This window comes from Gymnoscopelus microlampas (assembly GCF_963454915.1).
Source record: "Gymnoscopelus microlampas genome assembly, chromosome: 8".
NCBI lineage: Eukaryota > Metazoa > Chordata > Actinopteri > Myctophiformes > Myctophidae > Gymnoscopelus > Gymnoscopelus microlampas.
Genome location: NC_139945.1, coordinates 38665270 through 38686450, shown reverse-complemented (window position 1 = coordinate 38686450; position 21181 = coordinate 38665270). Strand labels below are relative to the sequence as shown.

Genomic DNA, 21181 nt, shown 5'->3' with positions numbered 1-21181 from the left:
GACGCTCGTTAATGTTATATACTGTAGGCTACATCAAGGCAATTATGTTTCTGCACTCAGTTTCGGACAAGAATTTTCCTTTTGGTCCTAAAAAACGCTGTTTATCCAAGGGCGCCGATACTGTGGGTGCCTCTGGGCTAAAGCACCCAGGGGAAATGACGAGCACCCATCACAAACATCACAAAAAAAGAAAAAGAAAAAAACTCCGACATCTTAACTTCATGGAGTGCATTTTTTGTACCAAATTAACCAAATGAACCGCATTAAAGTAACAAACCCCCCCCCCCAAAAAGGTTACAAACCCGGAAAAAATAACCGCTACGCGCCCGCACAGACTGGCCGCGCGAGTGCAGGTCAAGTTTACTAAGTATTGAGTGGTTAAATGTCTGGAAATACATATTAACAGGAGTCCAACATATACTGATGACAGTTCTATCAAACAAGTCAAGCTATCTATGAAAAAGTTTAATCTGCAACACAATTTTATACAATATGTAGTGGGGGTCCCTGCCTCATCTCCCTCTCAGCTAGGGGGTCCTTGGCCTGAAAACTTTGAAGACCCCTGCTTTACATAGGAACATGGACATGAATGTTAACTGACAGATACCTGTAGCCATGGTAGCCTACAGGGATTATAAAAAGTGTGTGTGCTACAGGGTCACAGAGCGGAGTCATGCCACTGCTGAGGTTGGTGCTTTTGGCCCTGCAGCTCCGGATGGTAAAGCCTGTGTGTAGACTGCAGGTGAGGGCACAGCTACCTGAGCTCAGCCAGGACGGCCATCTCTTCTTGGGGGGCATCTTCACCTTTCGCACTGGCTTTAGAGGGAACGTTCCGACTTTTCAGAGTTTACCCGATCCTCCCAGATGTTTGAAGTGAGTATGCATTTTTGTAGTTGTTCATTTTTTATCTAACCCATTAAGGACTGAGGCCTACAAATCAATTCTAAATCAGTGGTTCGAAAACTTTTTCCATACCAAGGACCCCCAAAAGGATATGTATTTGGCCCGCAGACTCTCATCTGAAGATGTTTTGTGCCAGGGACACCGAGAAGAGAAGACTTGTGTTAAAAGATTCAAGATTTTTTTTAAATACTTTCAAGATTTTTCAAAAGTTTTCAAATATAGTGTGAGCTTTCTGAAAAAGTTTTCTGAAAAACAAAAAAAATCTAAAATGACACTTTCTTTCCTGGTTTTAATGGGTTAATATGAAACTGAATGTTGTGTAGTTAGCTTATTTGAAAAAGTATTGTATTTATGCCTTTCCCTCTAGTGTTAATACAAGAGAATTCAAATTTGCCCAAACCATGATCTTTGCTATCGAAGAAATAAATCAAAACCCTTCTATCCTCCCAAATCACAAACTGGGCTACAAAATCTATAATGCCTGTGGATTATCAAACATCATACAGTCAGCCATCTGTTTAGCCAATGGACAGAGGGAGCTGATAGACGACAGGAACTGCACAAAGTCTGAAACTGCTCTGGCTGTGCTAGGCCACTCTGGTTCTACACCAACTATTGGATTTGCCCGGATTATTGGGAGGTTCCAGATTCCAGTGGTAAACGTTTTAGTTTTCTTAACACGAAAGAGCCTGTCTAGAGTCAATATGCTAATAATAGAGATGCATAACTTTGTGGTCCACTTTTGTGATTTTGACCAGCAATGTAAAAACATTTTCAATTTATACCAAATATCACACATTGTATTTACACAGATCAGCCACTTTGCAACGTGTGCATGTCTAAGCAACAGAGAAGAGTTTCCATCTTTCTTCAGAACCATCCCTAGTGATTATTACCAGAGCAGAGCCCTGGCCAAGCTGGTGAAGCACTTAGGCTGGACCTGGGTGGGTGCAATAAGTAGCGATAATGATTATGGAATCAATGGAATGAGCACCTTTATACAAGCTGCACAAGAATTGGGAGTGTGTGTTGAGTATTCTGTGGCCTTTGAGCAAACCGGTCCAATTCACAAACTGGCAAAAGTGGTTGAAGTCATAAAACATTCGACTTCTAAGGTCATCATGGCCTTTATGACCCACAGAGAAATTAAGGTCCTTGCAAGAGAACTACATGAAGAGAACATTACAGGATTGCAATGGGTCGGCAGTGACGCCTGGATCACAGACCCCTCTCTCACTGCCAGTGAGGGACACAGCATCCTGCTGGGCTCCATAGGCTTTACTGTGAGCAGAGCTGAGATTCCCGGGCTGGAAGAACACCTGAGGGAGCTTCACCCCTCACAGTTCCCTGAAAGCCAGTTTGTCAGAGACTTTTGGGAAGACGTGTTTGACTGTTCTCTGAATGTGACTTCTGAGATGCAAAAAGCACTGTGCAGTGGCTTTGAGAGCCTGCGAGATGTTGACTCGCAGTTCACAGATGTTTCTGAGCTGAGATTTACTAATAATGTCTACAAATCGGTTTATGCAGTGGCTCATGCTCTTGACAACCTGTTCAAATGTGAGGATGGTCAGGGTCCATTCTCCAATGGGAGCTGTGCTGATGTTACACACATCCATCCTTGGCAGGTAAGAAAGATTATGCTCAAGATGTAAACTCATTACTTTCAGAGATAAATTAACAATTAGTTTGCTGCTTAGAAAAGAAAAGAAAATTAAGAAAAGAAAAGAAGAAAAAAAGAAAAGAAAAGAAAAGGATATAATCATGCGCACCACTTGTTCTCGACAGGTTTTACATTATTTACAAAATGTTGATTTCTCAACAAGACAAGGGGAGAGAGTGTTTTTTGACAATAATGGCGATTCACCCGCAATATATGAACTCATCAATTTACAAAGAGTCACCTCTGGAACTATGCATGTAGCCAACATTGGATTTTATGATGCTTCTCTGCCCAGTGAGCATCAGTTCATCATGAAAGGTCACCCAGTGTGGGGAGGAAATAGTGACAAGGTACATATTCATTTAGTTTTATCGTCATATTTATGGTTTGTGGGCCAGTATGCAATTTCATGATTCCCAAATCTTCATGAATTTTTGAATGATTTCTTTTTTATGTCTTCCATTAATGGCTGATATTACACTATAAATGTGTAAATAGCTAAATGTAAAATTAACTAAAATGAAATAAAATAAAAAATTGAAAACAATTTAAATTAAATTAAATTCAATAAAGAAGTACAAAGTTCACATGGACTGCTGTGTTCGTGCACCAGGTGCCTGTTTCAGTGTGCAGTGAGAGCTGTCTCCCTGGAACTCGTAAGGTTTTGCAGAAAGGTAAGCCTCTCTGCTGTTACAAGTGTATACCTTGTACAGAGGGAGAAATAAGCAACACCACAGGTAAGCTTCGGCAAGAAAGTATTTTAATTTGTACCGTATGTCAGTCTCTACTATAATCTTCTCATTGCCACAGCATGAAACTGTTCTTTTTGTCTTGCTCTAAAACAGATTCAACAGAATGCTTCAAATGTCCTGTCATATACTGGTCCAATGTCAGAGGAGACGCATGCATCTTAAAAGAAATTGAATTCCTTTCTTACACAGAAATCATGGGGAGCATTTTAATATTTTTTTGTTTCATGGGAGTGATTTTGACAATGACTATAGCAATGATTTTCTTCCAATTCAGGGAGACTCCTATGGTCAGGGCCAACAACTCTGAGCTTAGCTTCCTGCTGCTGTTCTCCTTGACTCTGTGTTTCCTGTGCTCTCTGACCTTCATTGGCCGTCCCTCAGAGTGGTCCTGTATGCTGCGACACACGGCATTTGGGATCACCTTTGTTCTCTGCATCTCTTGTGTTCTGGGGAAAACTATAGTGGTGTTAATGGCCTTCAGGGCAACACTTCCAGGCAGTAATGTCATGAAATGGTTTGGGCCTGTACAACAAAGGCTTAGCGTTCTGGCTTTCACTCTAATACAGGTTCTGATTTGTATCCTGTGGTTAACAATAAACCCTCCCTTTCCTGTCATGAATTTCACACACTTTAAGGAAAAGATCATTCTAGAATGTGCTCTGGGTTCACCTATAGGTTTCTGGGCTGTGTTGGGGTATATCGGTCTATTGGCTATCTTGTGTTTTTTCCTGGCCTTTTTAGCTCGAAAGCTGCCTGATAACTTTAATGAAGCCAAATTTATAACCTTCAGCATGCTGATATTCTGTGCTGTGTGGATCACCTTCATCCCAGCGTATGTCAGCTCTCCTGGAAAGTTCACTGTAGCTGTGGAGATATTTGCAATTCTGGCCTCAAGTTATGGAATGCTTTTTTGCATTTTCTTGCCAAAATGTTATATAATATTATTGAAACCAGAGAATAATACAAAAAAACACATCATGGGGAAGACATCTAATAATGATATACATTATTAACCATTATAAGTTAATAGTTTTTCAGTAGGATACATATTCTAAACTATTCTAGTGCATACTGTTCTGTTCTTTCAATACCGTTCAGGGCCTTCAGGGCGACACTTCCAGGCAATAATAAATGGTTTTGACTTGCGAAGACTCTGGTTCTGACTCTCACACAAATCCTGATATGTATCACCCCCCCCCCCCTTTCTCTTCAAGAATATGAAGTACTTTTCAGAATAAAGTTATTCTAGAATGTGCACTTGTTCAGCTGTATTGTCTTGTCTGTTATTGTATTGTATTGTATGTCCATCGTACTCAATTCATCAGTAATTATATTATTATTACTGATGAATTGATGGAAAAAAGCCCCTGGGCCTTTTTGTGTTATCCTTTTAGCATAGCCTTTGACTGTACTACCTGTACTCTACCTGATTACTACATAATCATGTTCATACTGTATGAGTTTTCACCTCATACTATTATGGCGGCCAGATGAAAATACCAAGCCAGCTAAATTTGTTGGCTTGTTCATAATACTTTATGAACAAGACAACAAATCATGCTGACTACTGAAAATCATTATGTTCCCTTTTCCATTCCTATTATTTAAATTCCTTAGTACCCCGACAAGACAAACTTGTGGAATCGTAGGCAATTTGTTAAAGGTTCTATGACATTCCTTTTCACTTTTTTTATTTTTTATGTTTTTTGGGGGGTTTTATGACCTCAATTACACCTAAAAAATCTGAACTTTGAACATTCAGTGGATTTTCTGTGGTCTGGGGTTTTCTGAATAATTAGGCTGAAAAGTAATCCGAGTTTGGCCCTTCGGCAGTGAAGTCACAGGCCATTAATCCCGCCCACTCTCCTCCTCGCCCCTCCCCTATCCTTTCCTTTGGGGGGGGGGGGGGCGGCAGAGGCGATGATTGACAGGCAAAATCCCTCAACAGCGACACCCGCAGGCAAAGATTTCTTTTTTCATTGCAGTTGAAAAGGCTTTAGAAATGTGAGAGAAAAACACCTGCAATGGATCAATGGAGAATTTTTTTCCAATGATCTAAATTCACCTGGTTAAATAAAGGATATGAATATGATGATAGTGTATTGTGTCAATTGATGTGAATTGCTTTAAAAAGTTTCTCTGCAATGGTGCCAGCAATATTTGTTGTTAAAGTGTAATGTAGCATATCACAGGACATGGTTAAGCTGTAATTTGGGGTAAAAAAATATGAAAAATGGGGTATGTACGAACAAGAGCAATATGCCTACTTTCAGGAATACACATTATGGGCGCTCCCACTGACTATCCCTCTAACACATTTGCCAAAAAATTGCTCTTTTGCAAATTGCCAAGTGAGAACCAGAAACCAGGTGGACAGCAAACACAGAGATGAGAGGGAATGTTAGCGAGGCGGACAGTGTGTGTGTGTGTGTGTGTGTGTGTGTGTGTGTGTGTGTGTGTGTGTGTGTGTGTGTGTGTGTGTGTGTGTGTGTGTGTGTGTGTGTGTGTAACAGAGAGAGGGAGAAAGAGAGAAATTTCACAAAAAATGTCACTAGTGCAGACAACACGGCGCATATCAAGAGAAAGATAACGAACATCACGTTTAATGTCAATGTAGCTGACGAACAAGTAAATCCCTGTCCACAGCAGGGGTGTGCTCAAAAACTCAGTATGGTATATAAGTGCCATGAACTGATTGTCAGCTGAAGTCTCTGCGGTGTGGGAGGAACAACTTTTCACAGCTTTTAACACCTGACGTCACAACGTGATCTCCCTATCCTACAGTCTGTAATAGCCGCGACAAGATGGTGTCCAAGATGGCTGCCGGGAGCTTAAAATGGTTATATCTCAATCTACTATTCAACCTATAGGTGGTTTTGGTGCCTAACCCTAGGTTTTAGGGATCAAGGAATGCAACTGATTCAATGAAATTACAGCCAGTTAATTACATATTGCTAAATCCAAGATGGCATTCCAAGGTGATTTTGTTTTAATGAACACAATAACTGCACATTTATTCTAGTCTCTATTCATCATCATCATCCTCTGACGTCCAGAGGACCATGTCAACTTCAAGCATGCCTAGAGGTACCAGAATCAATTTAAAAATATTTTGTTTTCAATTGAGATAAATAGCCATTTCTAGCTCCTGAAAACAATCTTGGACGGCATCTTGAAAATTACACCTTTCCGGAAGGTTCATCTTCCTAGATTTTAGTATGTTCTTAAGCATGTCTAGAAGTACCAGAATCAATTGAAAAATCTGTTGTATCACTTTTTGCGATTGAAATAGCCATGTTAAGCTCCTGGCAGCCATCTTGGACACCATCTTGAAAATAACACCTTTTCAGAAAAACCTTTTGTATCAATTACTTTGGGGTTAAGTGATATTTTTTCATGTAAACGTCATGCATTCCCAACCAAAATGCTATAAAACCAAAATTGAGGAAAAAAATTGCCTGAGGGTGGTTCTAGGGTTCATCTTCCACGGAGTATGAATGTGCTCAGTAAGCTTCATTGCAAGCTGCAAATCTGAATTTGAGTGTGCAAGTGTAAATTTTGGCCTAAAGGTGGTGCTAGAGGAAAACCCATGGGGCCACCAAAATCAGTAGGGTTCATCCTTTGGGGAACATGAATTCACGCATCAAGGTTCATGGCAATCAGGCTATTAGATCTTAAGATATCTTGTGTGCAAGAGAGGACATTTTGGCCTATGTGTGGAAGTGGAACTATTATGAAAGGCTAACACCAACATCAGCAGCATGAATCCTGAAGGTTCACAGCATGAAGGTGCACAGCGTATTCCATAACATTACAGCCTGTAGTGTTTGATAAATCCTACAGTATTTGAGGACGACCTGTGGCACAGGGGCAAAGTTTATGCCCACCACAGAAGAGACTGGGGATTGATTCTTCCACGGTGCCTCCAGCTTGGCCAGGCACTCCACTGAACACAATTGGCTGTGCAGATGGGAAGCAAGCAGAATCTGTTCTTTTTGTACGTGCATGTTCATACTTCATCCCACCAATGCAGGTCGGTGGCCCCAGTCAAAAAAATCTGGACATGCTGCTAGATCTAAATTATATCGCTGCACTAGCAACTCCTACAGGTTGGCCAAGGCACCTGCTCAGCAGTAAGTGGAACTGGGAGGGATAGCATGTTCCTCGGCATGCATTACCTTGTCCCAGTGAAACTCCACACTGAGAGGTGAAAAAGAGCAACTGGCGACTCCCATGTCTATCGGAGAAGACATGTGGTTGTCTACACCCACCCCAAAACCATGAAGCAGGGGTTGGCAGTGACAGGTAGGCTAATATACACATGGGGCAATTTAGCCTGGGATCAGACAAATCTGCCAGTGCAAAAATAAAATTGCCCTCTGCGATTTGGGTCTGGCACCGCTCCATTGTGAATCCATTTCCTGCTCCCGAAGTCTGGGGTGACCAATCAGGGCCCAGTATTCAAATATGGGAGACTGCAATTGGTAGTTGGTTGTAGGTCTAACCAATTGCGTCCAGAGCCATTGTTTTGATCCTGCCCCTTGGGAAAAAAACGTCCTCATAGAAGCACCAGACTCATATCCACGCAGTGATATAGTCTGTCTACGTGAGGCTAGGGGCAATTGGGAATGACAAATAAGTAGGGAGAAAAAAATAATTGTACAAAAACAGTTGAAGGAAAGAAAAGAGAGATATCCTATTATTTAGGAATAAAGTCGTCAACCGACCAACCAACATACCTTCCTTTGAGCTGCCATTATATACTGTAGTAGTGGGCTAAAAACAGAAGGGTAAATTATTTCAAAATACTTAATCTGTAAGACTTGTGGACAGTTGCTGTGGGAAAATAATTTGTATTGACTATACTGTATAATTCAGTACACTTTTTTGTTTTTGAAAAATACAATTATCAGCACACAATAAATATATTGATTGATTGGCTTACCGATTTATTCAATCAGTGTCCTACATTTATTACCGATACATTCATTATGGACACAATTTTAATGGTGTTCAGAGTTAATGGTGATCATTTTATTCTCTTGATAATTCCTGTTGGCCTTACGCAATAATCGTGTTTGCATGTGCCTCTGAGAATGGTTCATTGGTATGCATCCTTCACCTGGGCAGCCAACAGTAAACTATAAAACACACATCATTTCAGGTATCCAGTCTGTGCCAAGGGAGAAGCTCTGAGATGAGACCAGTCACACTTGTGTTCTTAGCACTGTTCACAGGGATAGTGTCACCCTGCACATGGCTCTGCCTGAATCAGAGTAATGAAGTCTGTCATTATGGGTCTGAAGAAACGACAATGGCCTTCACTTCAAATGGCTCCATTAGAAAACCTGTCAGTCAGGACAAAGAGAAGCTGACACTGGCATGTGATAGGTGAGTAAATTTCTCCTCACATTTTCACTTTCAACATTTTTCTTGTCCTATTTCTAACCTTTACAAATGTTTTTTCTTACAGTTGTCTTCTTTCTCTGTCTTTCCAAAGCGCAAGAGTGGATTCTATATGATTAATCACCACTTAGCTTGTAATTGTACAATTTCCTCTGTCGGGAACAGTGATTGAATTATTGTGGGTATCTAAACATCTAAACAGGCAATTAAACAATCTCTAGGGGAACTTTTTGGAGCCGATGAGTCAATTACAAATTTCAATTCAGGTCATTTTATAGCAATTATGTGTGTAGTAATTGCCTCTCCATTGGGGCTTTGCATTTTACCAAGGCCTCAACTCAGCTGACTCGAAACTACTTTTCAGGGTCTCTATTTGGATAATGCTTGCTTTGTTTGCTAATGTCATAACTGGGAACTTGTATCCTTTCCTTTCTGTTGCTTAGATCATTTAGGAAGACCTCTGTCTACATAATCATTTTTTGTGAGGAGATCAAAAGAGACTCTGCATTTCTACCTTGTGTGACCGAGTGCTTCATGCTTTGCAACAACTGTCGGACTGATAACCTATTACAGAAAGATATATCAGAGGCTGTGAATGGTGATGAGGAAAAAGAGCAGGGCTGCAAAAGTAGAATTCAGATGTTGCTGAAGGAGCACCCCCCTTGTGACGTCAGATGTCTCACCCACATGGTGCAGGTGAGAGGTGCAGAATAACTATCAATTATACTATATTGTTATGGTTGCTTATATCTAACCTTTATATTTTACCATCACTTATAGTACTAATATAATACATTATGATATTTGGTAGCTTGTAAGAGCCTAGATGTCTCCACTAGCCTGATAGCTATTGTTTATGTTACAGCCTGTCTTGTTATGGTTCAGCTTGTCCTTGAAGCAGCTACGTCAGACCATATAACTATGGTCTGACGCCGAGCCCTGTGCTCTTTACCGTACCACCGACCTGAGTGTTATTGTACTTCTCCCCATGATATCATGTACAATAAACCATGACCACCTAGAATATTGCCTCGACTCCGATTGCCTCATCAATTACTGATTGATCCAGAATTCCATGACAGAGGCACAGATAGGGCTCACCTACTGCAAAAGATCATAGTCATATTTGCCATAGAGAAATGTAAAATGTGTTTTGTTTAAGTTATGTTCTTTTGAGCTGAAATGTAACCATCTAATCTAATTTATTCTGTGTTCCTTCTCTTGGCACAGATAAGCACCGATAATCACAGCACATGTTTGAATGAAAGCTTTAGCTACCATTCACCAATTAACCTTAGAAATATACCTCAGCCAGTCATTGCATTTGTTCTGATGGACCAACAGAACAGGCAAAGTGTCCATATGAAAATGGCATACAAAACTAAATGGAAAGTTCAGTACATTGTATGGACATTGTGTGGAATATACGACTATCCAATTCCAGATGCCTTCATCTTCACTCTGTCTCAAAGCCTGCTGTGCCTGGGATCTTCACGTGAATTGGAAAACTTCAGGATCAGCTGTACACTATGGATGTGCACATTTCTTGAAGTACATCGGCTCTCCTGCTCCATTCTACCACAGTGCAAAGTCTGTCTTAGGGTAGTGTGTTTCACAGCACTGTCAGGTATGCCCACTGGGAGAGCACACAAAGACAGCAAGGTGAATCAAGGTGAATTTGTATCATGCCAGGTGTGTATATGTGCTATATAATTGTATTAATCAATGACTAATGAATATTAACTGTACATTACAGATTCATGTACTATATATATCTTGTTACAGCAGGTGCTGCTGATATTATATGCAACACAATGTCCAACAGGAACAATTAAATCAGGTGAGGCGGAACAATGACTGTATGGTAAGACAATAGATTTACTGTACTTACTGCAGTAATCACCAACTTTTTCAAGACGCTGATTACCGTTACATATACTCCATGTATGTCTTCACAGAATTTCAAGAGAATGGCAATCTTATGGCCACCAGCAGAGGGGTTGGGAGATTGCTATTGGCTGCTCTTTTACTGCTTGGAACATTTCTAACAAGAACATTAATATTGCCACGTAGATACAATCCTCCCCGTGGCAGGAACACCACAGTGGTGGTGCTTTGCAGTGTGACATTATACTCATTCCCAACACCATGCTTCACTGGCCAGTGCTCTGGGTGGTCCTGTATGCTTCGCGACGCTGTGTTTGAAATCACCCATGTCCTCTGTATGTCTTGTGTTCTGGGGAAAACAATGCATGTGTTCATTGCCTTAAGGGCTGCACGTGCTCTCATGAAATTGTTTGGTCTTGCACAGCTGCAGCTTGAGGCTCTGGCTTTTACTGTCATACAGAGCCTGATACTTCTTCTGTGTTTAATCATCACCCCTCATTTTCCTACTAAGAATGTGAAGCACTGCCATGAAAGCATCAGTCTTGAGAGTGATGGTGGGCCAGAGTTAGGACATGTAGAGCTCCTGGCTATTTTGTTTTGTGTGTTTGCTTCACTGACTGGCAGACTAAAATCCATACAGGCAAACATTTATCTATTGAGGGTTCTCATACACATGCAATTGGTGGTCTGGCAACAATGTGCCAGAGTTCAAAGAAAGTGTATACTGGTTATTAAGATTGACAGGCCAATTTGAGTTTCTTTTCAAATGCCCTTTTTTAAATCATGAAAGCTCCCATAAATAACTTTTGAAAAGGAGAAGAAAAAGAAAAAAAACAATAGTTACATTTAAATCTATTGTCTTGTAATATTTAATGAATTACTTTCTACTATTTTAAGTACAGTAAACTAGAAAAAATGTTTTTATAAACATCTCCTGTGTCATCAGAGTACGCTGTTGTGCTGTAGTGAGTCCTTCAGTAACTATTAAAAATTGTATCTGTATGAAGACTTTGCATTGATCAATACATAAAAGATGTTCCAATATCATGGAATCACTGAAAAATAAATAATAAATTAGCACTACTTATGCTTTACCAACTAGCCATCAGTAAATAAAATGTGTTTTGAAATGTACTGCCAGTTTATCTTGTATGTAGTCATCATTTATCTACTGTAGTAACAAGTGCAGACAGTTCAGGCTGTGTATCTTTGCACATCTATGCAATAATGCTCATCGGTGCGACTCAAAATGGATAATAGATGTAATATATCTGTGAAGCTGTAATATATGGATTTGGGACTGTAAAGCCAGAGGTAACCAAAAATATTAATATTTAATTAAATTCATGTTCCACTTGCCAAATAGGGCAGTGAGATCATCAGAATTGGCCCTGCATGTATGGACTTGCAATTCATTAGAATCCAACATGAGCCAATTTCAAGTGTGGGCCTGACCTGTCACTAGCCCACCAGTTTAAATCCCTGGGTCACTGTATCAATAAAAATAATATCTTTGGATTTTACTGCTACATACAGTAAAGTAGGTATAAACCATGCTAATATAACTACATTCAATTCAATTCAATTTTATTAAAGTGTCAAATCACAACAAGTTGTCTCAAGACACTTTACATGTAGAGAAGAGACCCGACAATCCCACCCTTGAATACTGAATAGTGAAACAAAGTATTTTGCTTTTCAAGAAGTAGTGTGGAAGGTCAAGTTTAAACACAGCTAAGATCTTCCAAATTACTACTCCTCCAATCAAACTGTCCTTTGAAATGGAAGTATGATGATTATTTTAACATGTGTTCTAAAATGCCAAACACACAGAAGGTATGCCTGAATTTTGTATGCCTGCCATGATAGCACAGGATAATACATACATCATACATGCATGACTTACAGCTGCTACTGTAATAGGGATTGGGTGGACAATTAGGCCAAGGCTGCATGTTGTATTCATGATGATCTTCTTGACCGACTCTGCCTGTTTTCCTCCATTATATTGATGCATGTACAGCCTCCAGTACATGGAAAGAATACCTGGGTTGGGGTTTGATGAAGTGGGTTATATTAATACTACACACAACATGTTTTGGAAACTTTTGGCCAACCTATTTTTACACAGGTGTGCCCACTTAAAAACAGGCCACTAGAGGGACCATGTCTGGCTGGATAGGACAGGACTAGGTTTAATGTGTTACAGGTATTTGCATTTCATGTTTGTTTGTTGTATTTTTTATTCAGCATTTATAGATGTGTGTCATGGGGAGAATATCTATTGGTGGGCTTGTAGATCTGCTATTATCACAATATTTATCTGTGGAACAGGGTCAAGTCAAACTAAATGTAATATGCCTCAACTCCTACAATTCCAAGTCCTTGTCAGGGTGGGGGTCGGTCGGATAGGCCGTTGTCCAGAACCACCAGAAAAGGCTCTGGCCGTGGCCCAAATGAGCCAATTGATTGCCATAACCCCAGCCTAAGCTTGATTTGGCATATTCCCAACACCGATCAGGGACCCGGGTGTTTTTGGACCCATATGCAGCAACTCAACTACAAAGTAAAGGCAGGTATTTAACGACGACATGACTTAATATAATAAGGCAAACAGAGGTACACCTCACAGGGCGAAATACAGGACCCGGGGGTATACACGGAACCTCTGAATAACAATACAACAATGACCCAGCACAGTAAGCAGTCACAGGCAGTGCTAAATAGTCTCTGAGGCTCGTTAGCCAACTAGGCACAGCTGACACACACAGGTGAGTCCACTCTAGGTCCAAAGAGGAGAGGAGAGGGGAGGGGCTGGGGAGCTCAGGAGGAAGACACACTGGGCAAAGTCACCCCAGGGCCCCACATTACACAGGGCAGGGGCAGAGGTAGCCTCGGTCCCAGCCTCACTCATCTGCGAAGAGAAGAGCCTGGTCACAACCTAAAGCAGCGAGTGTCTAGGAAGTCCTGAGTGGACAGGATTAACACTGCACAATGACTTAACAAAGAACCACAGATCCCCCAGATCCATATAATATGGCCATGCCCATATATGGCCGTATACTGATAACATCACAGGGATCTCCATATATGGCCATGAAACATCTTTTGAAATAATAATTGAAAGAATTGTTGTTAATAAAAGGGATATCTTTCCTAAAACAGTCAGGCAACCAGTGTAGGGAAGTTAGAATAGGAGTAATATGTCCTCCTCACTTCTTTTCCTCTACATTTAGCATTATTTGATCCTAGGTTATTGATTATTGTCCTACATTACAGTCTTCCTGCCCTTGGGCCGAGCTGAAGCATGGACTTCAGAACAGCTTTGACATGTGGGAAACAAACCAAAGTCATCAAAACAACAGGTGGAGTTGGGGTTTGTTGTTGATTGCATAAGACTAAAATATAGTAAGATTGTTGTCAAGAAATTTGTTAGAAGTGCTTTCATGCATAACAAAAAACAAACTAATTTCTTCTGAGAATTGGGCGTGTGCTCACATTGGCTGGTGGTATCACAATTACTGAAGAAAAACTGATAAATATTGGCTTCCTGGTCAGGGTTGCTACAGTATGGGGAAGAGCTCCATCATGGGATGGCTCACTATTATCCTGTTTGCTGTACTGGCAAAAACCAAGTCTGAAAACCAAACATGCAAACTGATAGGGCAAACAGGGTTTATGGAGTTTTTTAAAGAGGGAGACCTTTACATAGGAGGAGTTTTCTCTATGACAAGTAGACGCAAGCTAGTCGATAATGACTTCAAGGCGGTGCCATATTCATACTGCACAAAGTAAGTGAAATTACATATTTTTTAAATTGTAAATAAGGTGGTCTACTGTGGTCTAAAAAATATGTGGACTTTCGCTGCAGATATTAATGTTCTATTATTATTAATGGTAGATACTGCTATTTTTGTTAATTTTGCTCATTTTGAACTGAATCTCAAGATTATCAACTGTAATATAGCCTGATTTTTATATTCTATTTCCCTGCAACTGAATTTGAGAGCAACCATTTAATTTTCAGGAGAAATGACAGGGAATTGAAGTTAGCTCGGACATTGATTTTTACTGTGGAGGAGATCAACACAAACCCTGAACTTCTTCCTGGCGTGTCTCTGGGCTACATTCTCTACAATGCCTGTGGAAGTGAAAACCTGATACGGGCGTCTATAGAAGCTGTAAACTCAGAGGAATCCAAAGGTCAGGATTGCACAAAAAAAATTCAGGCATTGTTAGGACACTCATCTTCAGGAGTAAGCGCTGTTATAAACAAAATAATTGGTCGATTCTCAATACCACAGGTGAGGGCATTGGTTTAGACTATGGTGCAGTGGTTTACTGCACCATACCAATACATTATTCTACCAATTCAGTCAGGCCTCGTTCAGGTTACAATGTCTTTATTGATTCTTTTTTTAACAGATCAGCCACCTTTCAACCTGTGCTTGCCTGAGTGACAAAAAACTCTATCCTACATTCTTCAGAACTGTTCCAAGTGACCGCTTCCAAGTCATAGCTCTGGTGCAGCTCATGAAGCACTTTGACTGGCGCTGGGTTGGCGTTGTTCGTTCAGTTGGCAAATACGCAGAGGAGGGTACATTTGAATTCAGTAAGGAAGCAAAAAAAGAGGGCATCTGTGTTGAATACATGGAGTTTTTCGCAATGTCGCATTCCAGCAAAAGGTTAGATGCCACTGCAAATTCTATAACAAAGTCATCATCAAAGGTGGTTCTGTTGTTCATGTCTGCATCCTACACAAAGACATTCTTAAGGAAAATGGATGGAAAAAACATATCTGGGAAACAATGGGTTGGCAGTGAGTCTTGGATCACTCTTGTAGACATAGCCTCTGCAAAGAGAAAGAACATCTTGCAGGGGGCAATGGGTTTTGCGATACCAGAGGCAGCCATCCCAGGTCTTGCTGAATTCTTACTAAACCTGAAACCATCGGATGAACCACATAGTGCTCATATTAAAGATTTTTGGGAGGACGTCTTTCAATGCAGCTTCACTCCTACAAACACCTCTGCAATGTGTAATGGCACAGAGGATCTAAGAACAGTCTCCGTCCCCAATGTCTACACTGATATGTCAGAATTTAGGACAGTGAACAGTATCTATAAAGCTGTATATTCAGTAGCACATGCACTTCATGCAATATTGCAATGTAAAAGTGGTACAAATTCCACCGTGCTGGGAAAGCACTGTGCAAAGGAGATTGATGTCGAGCCTATACAAGTGAGTTTATGCATTTTTCATACCACATGGACAATGTATGGGTTGGTACATTGTAACCTTCGTTAATGGTTACTTTTGTAGCATGGGATGAAGTTGATTGAAGTTGATGATTCTACAAGACATATTTCCTAATCGAAAGGTTCATCATCACATAGTCATCCTCACATAGTCATACCAACTTGACAAACTGTCTCTGCAGGTATTAGAGTATCTGAGACGGGTGAACTTCACCACACAGAACGGAGACAAAGTTTTATTTGATGACAATGGAGACTCTGCGGCACAGTATGACCTAGTGAATTGGCAGATGCGTGATGATGGCACTGTGGATATTGTCAATATTGGCTACTATGATAGTTCTTCTCCGGAAGGGAAAAAGTTCAAACTAAAAAGCAATGTCAAAATAATATGGGGTGGACACCACAATCAGGTAAATAAATAATAAATAAAAATAAGGCACTTTTAGTATTTTCTGTGAAAAAGCAACAACTTTAATAGCTCTAATATCTTTAATATCTCTATCTCTAAGAATTATTTGTATTGTGAAATGTCTTAATTTTGTGATAATTTATTAAATGTTTTCAATGTTCACTTGTTCAGTAGTGACTGCATTATGTCTGTAACAGGTTCCAAGGTCTGTTTGCAGAGAGCCATGCCCACCAGGGACTCGTAAGGCCATAAACAAGCGTAAACCTGTGTGCTGCTTTGACTGTTTTGAATGCCCAGAGGGGACAATAAGTAATCAGACCAGTGAGTGTGTATTTCAACTGCAATTCTTCTCATGTGCTTACAAAAACAATAAATAATAATAGGCTTAATAGTTTAAATCAATAATTGCTATGAATAGCTTTTGGAGTGTGTTTCATAGTTTTTTATTATAGTAACTGTAATTCTTTTGCAGATTCTCCCAACTGTTTGAGGTGTCCCTCTGAATTTTGGCCAAATGAAAGGAAGGACAAGTGTATTCCAAAATCTGCCGAATTCCTTTCCTACAAAGAGATCATGGGTGTAGTATTGACTGCATTTTGCTGTCTTGGTGTATTTTTGTCATTTCTAATATCAATAATATTCTTGGTTCATAGGGAAACTCCCATTATAAAAGCCAATAACTCTGAGCTCAGCTTTCTTTTGCTTTTCTCGTTAAAGCTGTGTTTCCTGTGTTCCCTGACCTTCATTGGCCGTCCCTCTGACTGGTCCTGTATAATGCGACATACAGCGTTTGGGATCACCTTTGTTCTCTGCATCTCTTGTGTTCTGGGGAAAACTATAGTGGTGTTAATGGCCTTCAGAGCAACACTTCCAGGTAGTAATGTCATGAAATGGTTTGGACCGGCACAGCAAAGACTCAGTGTTCTGGCTTTCACTCTTGTACAGGTTCTGATTTGTATATTTTGGTTAACGATCAACCCTCCATTCCCAAACAAGAATATGAAGCACTACAAAGAAAAAATTATACTGGAATGTGCCCTAGGTTCTGCTGTTGGTTTCTGGGCTGTGCTGGGTTATATTGGACTTCTTGCGCTCATGTGTTTTATACTGGCTTTTCTTGCAAGGAAATTGCCTGATAACTTTAATGAAGCTAAATTTATCACCTTCAGCATGCTGATATTCTGTGCTGTGTGGATCACCTTTATCCCAGCTTATGTCAGCTCTCCTGGGAAGTTCACTGTAGCAGTGGAGATATTTGCTATCCTTGCCTCTAGTTTTGGTTTGTTGATATGTATATTTGCCCCAAAGTGCTATATCATAATCTTCATGCCAGAGCTAAATACAAAAAAACATATGATGAGCAAGATGGGAACTAAAGCTGTCTAATTAAATAGTCCACATTTATGTAAACTACTGTAGCTACTTGGCACAGCTATGATGCATGTTACCTCTTACTGTGGTTTGTATTGTAACATTTCTGTCTGTCTATTATGACCTCAGTGATGTTTTTTCATCGAAATGTGTCTGCCGGCAAAGGTGTAATTGTAGTATGAGAGATCTATACCTGGATACCCGTTATGTACTGTATAATAAAATGTTCTCGAAAGTATGTATTATTTGACATGTGTTGCATGTGGTGCAAGGATCTATGTAAGCATTTATTTTACTTAAAAGTTCCCCAAATTGGCCTAGACCGTGGCGTCGCGGTCTAGGCACCCTGGTTGAAAATCCTTAATAGCAGTGTGCCGCGGGTTCGCGTCCCGTTCCCGTCGGCCTTTCCTGCATGTCTTCCCCCCATCTCTCTCCCCATTCTTCCTGTCAGACTACTTTCCCTGTCCCTCTTCAATGAAAAATAATAAAAAACTACCAAAAACAAATCTTTAAAAAAAAAAAAAAAAAGTTCCCCAAATTATCTCTCCTCCATTGCATATGAGTGATGATAATTGTGATTAAATATGAAAACAATAAAATGCCAGTTACTCTTACTCTCAGATTGTAGTCGTAATACTTGTTTCAACTGAAATTAAAGCTGGTTAAAGAAGGTCTCTATGTGCACCTTTTTCTCTAACCACATGGTGGCACATAAGTGCAAGATTTGCCAAGCATTTTACATATTTCAGAAGAACAATACTGTAGTTATAGTTAAATGATTTCATTATACATATATGTGTTAAATAGCTCTATATTCTGATAGTAATCATTGTTATAGAGAGTTTGTTCACAAACATGGATCTCCACATCTATCCAGCTCTTTCGAAAACAGAACAAATATTTTCAGGTCGGGACCAATTTTAGTCAGGAGAGAGAATTCAGCATACACCACTACGTTCTTTAAGATCTGACACCATGTAGTACCAGCCAGGCCTAGTATCCTGATACCAACACCAATACAAAAAATGTCTTATATTGAAATTAGTATTACTGTGCGTGTGTCAATGATCAGACTCCTCTCTGTGATTTGTTTTTCATAAAAGCGTGTGTGTGTGTGTGTGTGTGTGTGTGTGTGTGTGTGTGTGTGTGTGTGTGTGTGTGTGTGTGTGTGTGTGTGTGTGTGTGTGTGTGTGTGTGTGTGAGAAAAGGAGGGAGAGGGCAGAAGAAATACCGTAGTTCTGATCCAATGTTATTTTGTCAGTCATTAGATATACATACATTTTCATAAGAACACATATAAAATGTAAATAAACCCTTGGCATCGATATTTAAATATATAATTATGTTTTTAACCAAAACATATAATTAGTTACAGCAGCTTTAGTAGGCAACTGTTGACCCATCTCTGTCCACTCGTAAGCCTAAATTATAATAATAATAATAATAATAATAAAGCTTTATTTATATAGCACCTTTCGAAACAAACATAAATTATGCTATGTTGCACGGTGTCGAGCACCAAAAATAGCAGATCTACATCACAATGCGCTGTGAGCTTGTAGATCGGCTATTTTTGGTACGCAACACTACGATGAAGTATAAATCCGGCTTTAGTACATAAGCACTCTCTGATCTGTGAAAAGGCTCCACTATCCTTGCTACCCAGACATCCTATCATTCTGTGGTGAGGGAACATGTGAAAATCTGTCAACTGATTACAACCATTCCCAGTGCATTTTTGTGGTCAAGAGCTCTGTTGGAACTTGATATCAGTGTTAGTTTTGGCAGCTAATTCAGATTTAGTCTTACTCTTATTAGTTTTAGTCACATTTTAGTCATGTCTATCCTTGATCGTTTTAGTCTAGTAGTAAGTCAACGAAAACTATTTTGCATGGCGTCTTTATGTCTTATGACTAACCTATAAAATAAGTGACCGCTAAAATAACCATTATTTTGAAAAACATTTTAAAATGGTGAACATAGCCAATCTACAGCGATACATTAAAAAGGCCTAAGATCAGTCATAATGCAAGACGCTGCGCAAAATAGGGCCCAAAAGGTTTCAGTCCAGTTTTAGTCATTAGCTTTATTTTTAAGAATGTCTTCAAACCATTTCAATTAAGCCAATATGTATTGGATTTAAGATGTGACTATGCTAACAAGATTCAAGATTCTAATTATGGGATAACACAATACAACTAGCCTATTATATATGCACATCATTATGCGTTACGTTTTCACAAAATATGGCATGTTCAGAAAATAGAATAGAATAGCCTACTAACAAACAATCAAAACAAAAAAACATCTTAATAGCTTAACCACATGACTGGTACCCTGCATACCTATACTGTACTGTACTGTTTTGTTTTGGACGAGACATACTGTAGACACTAAGGCTGCAACTAACAATTATTTCCATAATCTACTGATCGGGATTGGGTTGTTTTAGGCATGTTCTAACTAGCAATAAAGATGAATAATTAATTAAAAAGTACATGTTATACATTTTTACTCAGCTGCCTATTAGGCTACTACTACTCATAAAATACATTAATAAAAATCAAAATAAATAAAAGCCACCTATTGTACCCTTTCTCTTCTTCTGTGATTTGATTTAAAAACAACAACATATTTATCAGACCAAAGGGTAACAGTAGTTTTTTTAAATTCAAATGTTATAACAAAATATTCATTCAAGCTTTAATGTTAATGTACAGTAAACTAGGTTCAATTCACATTGCAGTTTGCAAATCCTGTATAGATACTGATACTGTAGTTAAATACTATTTAATGATCAGTGCTCGGATCCAGTGTACGGGAGGCATGCGTTAATCCGACAGACCTTTTCTCCGACTATGTGGCATCCGCGTGCGGTTAGGGTTAGGGTGCGGGTTTGGTTCGGGTTTAGTATTGAAACGTCGGAGCGCTGCGCTGTCGGAGGAATGCGCTGTCGGACTAACGTACTGCACCCCCAGTGTACAGCCAGCCTACCGAATCCGGTCATCACGCACTCAACGTTTTCCGCTTCCATTTTGACTCTGTCCACGGCAAGCGAGTTAACAAGGTAACAAGCCAATCTACTGCATAATGCAACGTGCCTGCTCGTATCAAATGCTCCTGCATTGTGGACTTACTCCCATGCCAAGCAACGTCCATCTTACATTGCAGGTAATCCTTTTCTTTACGATGTTGCGGGTGAAACGCTCTCGGTAATTTGTGCATACGGCACCGTCATGTTTGTTTTCAACTTTGCTTCGGTTCGCTATTGCGCATGCGCAACTCGGCAGATTGTACGGGAAGCGAGAAGGTTCACTCCTCCTTAGCTTAGCCACGGCTAGCACTGTAAAAAACAGTGTTTAAGTTGTAAAACAGCTGCTATTGGTTAGTAAAAACATCCGCGAGAGAGAGAGAGAAAGAAACAAAGAATAATGGCCATGAGGAATAGGCCTACATAGACAGAGGAGGTGTTGCCACCAAGCCAGTCATGAACAAATATCAGCCATCCTGTCACAGATCACAACCTTCAACA

General features: G+C 39.9%; 1 protein-coding gene and 1 pseudogene across 2 annotated transcripts; both read left to right on the top strand.

The window, feature by feature from the left end:
* Positions 1 to 1304: 1304 nt before the first annotated feature.
* On the top strand, positions 1305 to 4328 carry LOC311050577 (extracellular calcium-sensing receptor-like; the record flags this gene model as incomplete). Its single annotated transcript, XM_084064661.1, has 5 exons — positions 1305 to 1559; positions 1716 to 2528; positions 2689 to 2913; positions 3177 to 3300; positions 3409 to 4328. The coding sequence occupies 5 exons, from the start codon at positions 1305 to 1307 to the stop codon at positions 4326 to 4328; spliced, it is 2337 nt and encodes a 778-aa protein (XP_083920787.1).
* A 4301-nt stretch (positions 4329 to 8629) lies between these two features.
* LOC311050576 (vomeronasal type-2 receptor 26-like) lies at positions 8630 to 17664 on the top strand (annotated as a pseudogene). The gene is made up of 4 exons: positions 8630 to 8706; positions 9165 to 9417; positions 16049 to 16134; positions 16932 to 17664. The product of its transcript is annotated as a vomeronasal type-2 receptor 26-like (transcript).
* Positions 17665 to 21181: the final 3517 nt, after the last annotated feature.